Source organism: Engraulis encrasicolus, chromosome 24, assembly GCF_034702125.1.
Source record: "Engraulis encrasicolus isolate BLACKSEA-1 chromosome 24, IST_EnEncr_1.0, whole genome shotgun sequence".
Classification (NCBI taxonomy): Eukaryota; Metazoa; Chordata; class Actinopteri; order Clupeiformes; family Engraulidae; genus Engraulis; species Engraulis encrasicolus.
In genome coordinates, this window is record NC_085880.1 from 40,505,999 (window position 1) to 40,513,498 (window position 7,500).

A 7,500-nucleotide genomic window follows, 5' to 3' on the forward strand; every position below is an offset into this window, starting at 1 on the left:
GTGCGGGAGCTTTCTTTGCTTTAACGTTGGTGACCTAGGGGTTCCACTCCTACGCACCTGACCAAGGAGGTGTGTAAGAATCCATCACTTACTAACTTACCTATGACACAAAATGGCTTCCTGGCGAATATCATATTCACAGGAATGGCCTTACCTATGACAAAAAATGGCTTCCTCACGAATATCATATGAGGTGTGGCCTTACCTATGACACAAAATGGCTTCCTGGCGAAGCGCAGTCGCCCCTGCCATCCTCTGTAGCGACAGCAGCAGCCGGCCGCCCACACGCGGATGATGTACTCCAGACCGAACACCACGATCATCACAAACTCCTGCACAACAACACAGCAACACATTACATTACATTACATTACATTTGGCAGACACTTTATAACCAAAGCGACTTTCAAAAGAGGACATAATCAAGCCAACATCACAAGCAAATACAAAGTGCACAGGAAATATACAGAACAACAAGTGCAGTTGCAAAGAGGGGTTAGTTTTTTTTTTAATTAATAAAGAGTACACACTCAAACACACACACACACACACACACACACACACACACACACACACACACACACACACACACACACACACACACACACACACACACACACACACACACACACACACACACACACACACACACACACACACATCATGTCAAGAGTCTACCCTGGGGCTAGGCCAGCTCAAGCATTAGTTTAGTTGACACATGGGTCAATAACATCTTGACGTCCAAGCCCCCCCAAAAACGGACCCAGATGCAGTACAGCCATTAACAGCCTAAAGCCCCCCCGGGATGGATCAACTACCACTTGCCCCAAAATGCTGTTCATCAAATTTTCAACTGACTGGAAAAGGTGGGCTATTTCACCACCCATCTGTCCATTTTCAAGTGATAAACGTCACACAGTGCTGTGGGAACGTAGAGAAAGCACTTCCGTGAGTCCATCACGGAAAACCCTTCTGTGACTCCCAACACAGAATTTTGGTAAAAATCTGTGAAACTGCCACCCTGCGACCCTTGTGTCCCAAGGGTCTGTGTTCATTTCACAGATTTCTATGAGATCAGGCCGGCGAAAACAAAAACACCCAAGGCGAGGTGATCGGTTCACCGACCCAGCTGGCGACTGGACCAAAGCAAAACCTAACCCTAATCAAAACACCATCACCACCCCACCCAACCAACCCCCTGGAGCTAACAGCAGCAGTGGAAGCTGCCCCCCTTGAGAGCAGCTGTTGAAAACAGGAGATCGATCTGATATGCTGAGCACGGATTCACAGCAACATTACATTACTGCCTTTCGCATCGATCTTGTGTTCTGTTCTGGGTGGTGCTGAGTTGAAAATGGGGGAGCCTTGATTAGACTAATGAAGCTGTTTCCTCCTCGTGTGATGAATGAAAAGCTGCTTTTTGCACCTGGACACCAATATCACCACTGTGCGTAATGCAAACATTGAGGTTAATTCTGGCAGACATTCAAATAATTCACCCCAAAAAAAGAGAAAAAAACATGATATAATATGCTATAACATGACTGAGAGCCTTAAATAAAATTATTAAGACATAGCCATTACAATTTTGGTGACAGTAAGGTTATACCATAGACCCTGTGCTAGGGGTTAAACAAACACCAGATTGATATTTCACTTGGATGGTAACTATAGAGGAACAACAGATTATATAGCCGGTGCTGTTGCAATCCTTTGGCCTGTGAATGACAGGCACCCCTATCCTATCATGTGCATTCTCTACCCTGTGAACATGTGCCTTCTTCATGCTGTGAACCTTTGCTGTCCTTATACCGTACGTACTGTGATCCTCTGCAATCGGCATGCTAAGCTTTTACAAATTTTAATCCCTTATATGCCATTTTTTAGGGGCATTTTTGCCTTTATTTTGATAGGACAGTGTGAGAGGGGACAGGAAGTGAGTGGAAGAAAGAGATGGGGGGAGGACCGCCCAATGACCCGGGACGGAATCAAACCCCTGGTCGCCGCGTAGTAACCTAGTCCCCTACTGATCAGCCACGACAGAGGCATTTGCATGCCATTTTACCTTTCATGGTAAAGTTTGTCAAGTTGGCTACTAATTTGTGTGCTTGGTACTAATTTGCAATAGCTTTATAAGAAGTACACTGATAATAATGCAATATTCTCCACAGTGAATGTAATTACTGCAGTGACCAAGCTTGTACAGCCAAATAACTAAAAATAGACTATTGTGTGATGTCGTTGCACATTTTTGCCCATCACAGTGGAAACTACCGTATCACAATGGATGGTGGTTCCCTGTGTACGTCAGTAAAATAATCAGCCCCATTAATTAATTGCGTATTGCGCTCTCCCGACGCGAAGGTGTGTAGGTGGGCTTTAAGCATCTGCTCCACCACTGGTCCCGCATGAGTTACTGTGCAGCCAACGGGAACGACTGAGTGTGCACTTTCTCTTCTCAGCGCTCCCCTCCCCACTCCCCACTCCCTACTCCGCTCTCCACTCCCAGGGCTGAACTGGGGGAGAAATAGGGCCCAGGCACTTTTGGCTTAAAGGGGCCCCTCTCATAATTAGCAGCGTAGAACTGACACACCGGTGGGTTCGACACCCTCGTGGGCCCCTATTTTCAGAAATGTAAAAAAACAAAAAATCGGAATTTCTGAACATTTCTGAAAATAGGGGGCCACGAGGGTGCAGGGCCCACTGGCAAAAATGCCCGGTATGCCAGATGGCCAGTCCAGTCCTGCTCCACTCCGCTCCCACATGCTGTGCTTCAGGGGATCTGTAATGTTGTCTAGTTAACGTAATTAACACAGGCCTAATTTATCACCCACCGCTAGCTCGCTACCGCTACACCCACCGCTACGCTAGCTCTCTACACTAATGCCGCCGCCTGATGATCAGTCCCAGGTGACTCACCCAGGGGCCGTTTTTCTGTTGCTGTTATTTTCTCTCTCTCTCTCTCTCTCTCTCTCTCTCTCTCTCTCTCTCTCTCTCTCTCTCTCTCGTTTGTTAGTTTCCAGATTAAACCATCTGTCAATACTCTAGATTACCACCACAGGTGACGGGGCTTTTTTTTAGCAGACGACAACAAAAGCTGATTAGGCTGGAAGGAAACGTTATTATTTCGCATCCGTACACATGCCTAGTCTTTGACCAGTGTGCATGTGTATTGACACAGTAAATGCAGTAAATTAATTTACTGTATTTAGTAAATCATTTCACGTTTCAATCTAGTAATGGCTTTTTTTTGGTATTTTTTATGATAGGTCAGTGAAGGTTGTGACAGGAAGCGAGTGGGGAGAGAGAGACGGGGAAGGGCCGGCAAAGGACCTGAGTCGGGAATCGATCCTGGGTCAGCCGCATGGTCGACAAGGGCCCTACCGTTTGGCCCAACATGGTAATGGCTTTATGGTCTTGTGATGACAAGATGATGAAACTATATTGAGGATCCAGAGATCAATTGCGATCGAATGGTGCAATAAAGGACCTTGTTTCTTTGACATAAAATGTTTTTGGGTCCACCGCTGCTAAAATAAAGATGATGAAATGATGAATCTGACTATGGTGAACAGCATTGTGTAAATTGGGCTTTGTTAATACCTTTTTGTGATACGACAGTTGTAGAGAGACAGGAAATTAGTGGGGAGAGAGAGAGACGGGGAGGGGTCTGCAAATAACTTTGGGCCGGAATCGAACCTGGGTCACCAGTGTAGCAATCGGGTGCATGGGCAGAGTATTCTGTTGTTTTCTTGCACAGCAAACTGTGGTCGATTTTTAGGAAGTTGGCCGGGACATAACAAAACGTCACATGTTCCTATTTCGCAGATGGAACCTCAGTGCTCCTGTGAAATGGGCAACAGTAGTGGCCCTTGTAATGGCTGTAGTGTACACTACTCTCTGGGAGTCAGTCCAATGCCTCAGGGCTACAATCTCTCTCTCTCTCTCTCTCTCTCTCTCTCTCTCTCTCTCTCTCTCTCTCTCTCTCTCTCTCTCTCTGTATCCACAGTGAGCCCAATGCCGGTTTTCTCTCTCTCTCTCTCTCTCTCTCTCTCTCTCTCTCTCTCTCTCTCTCTCTCTCTCTCTCTCTCTCTCTCTCTCTCTCTCTCTCTCTCTCCTCTCCAATGCTGGTTCCCATGGATGGGTAAAAGTCCTTGTTGTTTTGCTTTCCCCCTCAGCATCATCCAAACCCAATCTGCTGCTATCCACTGGGGCTGTCAGGTCGGACAGTCAGTGGCGTGTTTTTACACCAGCGAGGGGTTGACGCCAGCACTTGACTGTTCTCAGATCAGCCCGAGGCCATGTAGGCGGGTGGGAGGAGGTAGCGATGACTGATCTCCGTGAGAGACTCTCAGGTCTAAGGGTGGTGGGCAGGGGTGTAGTTGCAAATTTTGGACCCTATGCACAATCGGCTCCAATGGACCCCCCTCCAGCTATATATCTACACATCCTGGCTGCGTTTGGGCCCCCTATACACATGGGGCCCTGGTGACTTAGTCACACTTTACCCCCATGAACGACACCCCTGTGTGTGTGTGTGTGTGTGGGCGGGACACTCATGGACCCTCGCTGTGGATGACCCTGTCACTGAAGGGCGGAGCGCTGCTTTGCTGTCTCTGCAGACAGGGCAGACAGCGTGGAGTCTGAGGTCGGCTACATGTGAGATGATCACCACATATACAAAAAGAATACACACATATATTGTACTACACACAGACACACACACAAACACATAATCTCTCTCTCTCACTCTCTCTCTCTCTCTCTCTCTCTCTCTCTCTCTCTCTCTCTCTCTCTCTCTCTCTCTCTCTCTCTCTCTCACACACACACACACACACACACACACACACACACACACACACACACACACACACACACAGACAAAAACCCACTCAGCGAAAACAAGGAGCATAGCAAAAAAAAAGGAAAAGAAAAGAAAAGATGTACTGTAAACAAAGAAGTACAGTACTGGACAGAGTCAAATTGTGCTGAGAAAGATGCGCAGACTGCCGACTGTAGAGGAGATCGAGACTGCCATGGTTAAGGAATAAGGGGACTGTTGTGCCAAAGCATGGCTGGATTGGCCATATGGCATACAGGGCATTTGCCCGGTGGATTGTTGATGATTTTGGCCTGGTCCTCCTCTCTGTGTAGTGGTATCCAGTCCTCATGCCACTACAGCTGACCTCCCAGAGTCATATTTAAATATTCATTTTGGCTGTCGTGGGTCAAAATAGCTCGTAATAGATGACGACAAATTTTGTCACAGGCTTCATTGACTCTGCTAATGCCTGTCTTGTCTGAAAATGCCCGGCGTGATTTTATTTTGTCCCAGTCCATCCCTGTGCCAAAGTGCAGTTATGAATGCTTACTTAGAGTAGCTATGGTAAAACTATTATGCCTACTAGGGTACATACCAGGGCCCTAAGCATCACTGCTTTTAGGCTTTAGGCTTTTAGGGTTTTTTTCAAAAGAGCAGCAGCAGCAACCATATTATGCCAATTATTTTTGACCCTACGTATCTTGTGTCTTGGGAATTTTTTTTCTCTCCCGCTCTCTTTCTCTTTGGTTCTCAGAATTTGTTACCTGCCAAAAGGCTTTACTGCCCGCTCCTCAAAGACACATGATATTGCTATTTGTCTAAAATGGTATGTTAAAAGTCCCCGGCTAATAAAGTATGGCAGCCTAATAGCCCCTTGAAATGAAAGATCTCTCCATCTATTCCTCGATAGAAATGCACTTACGGTACTGTAAAGGGTTCCCAGAAAAACCCCGTAGGCTGTTTTCTCTTAACTGAGGAACATGGCTGCGACTCCAAAATATGTGCCGGTGTGGTCATGGGGTAAAAATAACCACTGTAGTGTACTGGCGTCAGAGCCATAAACCAAGCAGTGTACCTGGCTGTGGTTGCATGTCATTCAGCACTGTACAAAATGTGCCGTGGCATGAACAACACGACTATTTTTCAAACGTTCCTTTCTTTTACCCGTTTCATCTCATTCATCTTCTCTCCATATCAATCTGAGATTGTTTGTGTTCTCTTGGGTCATTTTGCGTCCACCAAATACATTTGGTTCACAACCGGTTCCAGCAATAGTTTGTCCAGCCCGAGATGCGAATGCCGACATTCTTGAAGAATGAACACTGACCAGCCGTGGTACTGTATTGGGATTTGCAACTCCAGAGTTCAGGCAAGAGTATTTGTAATAAAGATTATTTGCAACTAGTAGAGTAAAGTAGAGTATCAATCATTATTTAGTATTTGCAATTGAGATTATTTGCAAGTGTCTGATCATAGACCAATGTTGCTGACTTATTGTGACATGTCAGGGCAGTGGAACGACAGCCAATGTCACTATTCTATGGATTTTTTTGTTCGTTTGTTAGAAGCATATGAAACATATTAATTTCAGCATATCAAACACTCATTACAAATTAATTTATGGGCATTAGATGCCATTGCGCAACCTGACGTCTGAGCCCCAAAAAACGTCTTTGACCCATTTGCGTGTAGTGTTTGGTGTAAATACCTTAATACTACCAATTTTTTTTTTTGGGGGGGGGGGTGGGGTTCAATGTGGCGTGGTTTGCTAACTCCTGCACATATTGGCTTTCATGCCCAGGGGCACCCGGGTTCGAATCTGGCCAGGGTCATTTCCCATCCCTACCCCATTTCTCTCTCACCACACTCACTTCCTGCAACTCTTCACTGTCATATCCGAAATAAAGGCAAAAAAAATATCTTTGAACAAAAAATAAAGCTCTTACCAGTATGAGGAGGCAGTGTGAGGACAGGTCCTGGTACATGGGGATGGTGGACAAGACAGAGAGAACCAAGCAGCCGAAGACCAGGATGAAGCTGCAGGGGGAAAACACACAAAGACACAGAGTTAAAATAATGTACGGTAGTACTGTTTAGTGCCTTAACCCATTTTAGCCTGACATTGCGTAAAGTTGTTTGACCTTTGGTGCCTGGCGCGACATATACGCTGCATTGAGGCTCTTGAGATTTTAGCTTTTTCAAATTTAAAATGTGGGTATGCTAGAACTGAATGAATCTAATGCAAGATGATGGTCCTAGCTTTTAAATGCAACTAATTTCATGTTTTTATGTGCTTCTGAGGCTGAGATATTTAGGTTTTAATAGGCAGAGGGCATCTTTACCCAAAAAAGCGCTTAGGCATTCAACAGGCGGTTTTTTACCAGGTCTTCCAGGTTTGCCTTTAGTCTAAATTGGGTTAAAATGCAAAGTTGTATTAAAATCCGGGTCGATCGGGCCTGTCTTTCAAGTTAAATGACCCAATAACAGATCACAAATGAGTTTATGGGCATTAGATGCCGTTGCGCCACCTGACGTCGACCAGACAGATCACACTAGTCATACAACAGCTCTTCCACCACCAACACTCATATCTATGCTTCATGTGACGGGCCGCTGACAGCTTTGACTGGACCCGGAACAAAATCACATGAATGGGACTCCCTCATAATGCATGCAAT

The 7,500-nt window shown here is 45.7% G+C and overlaps 1 protein-coding gene across 4 annotated transcripts in view; it reads right to left on the reverse strand.

Annotated features, from left to right (window-relative positions):
• The window catches only part of kcnq5a (potassium voltage-gated channel, KQT-like subfamily, member 5a), a 324,848-nt gene that overhangs the window by 68,697 nt on the left and 248,651 nt on the right, over window positions 1–7,500 (reverse strand). For all 4 annotated transcript variants that reach the window (XM_063190922.1, XM_063190921.1, XM_063190918.1 and 1 more), the window contains exons 2-3: window positions 6,769–6,859; window positions 206–332 (exon numbers count right to left, since the gene is read on the reverse strand). In XM_063190922.1, the coding sequence (XP_063046992.1) occupies window positions 206–332; window positions 6,769–6,859 (218 nt within the window). The remainder of the gene's footprint in view (window positions 1–205; window positions 333–6,768; window positions 6,860–7,500) is intronic.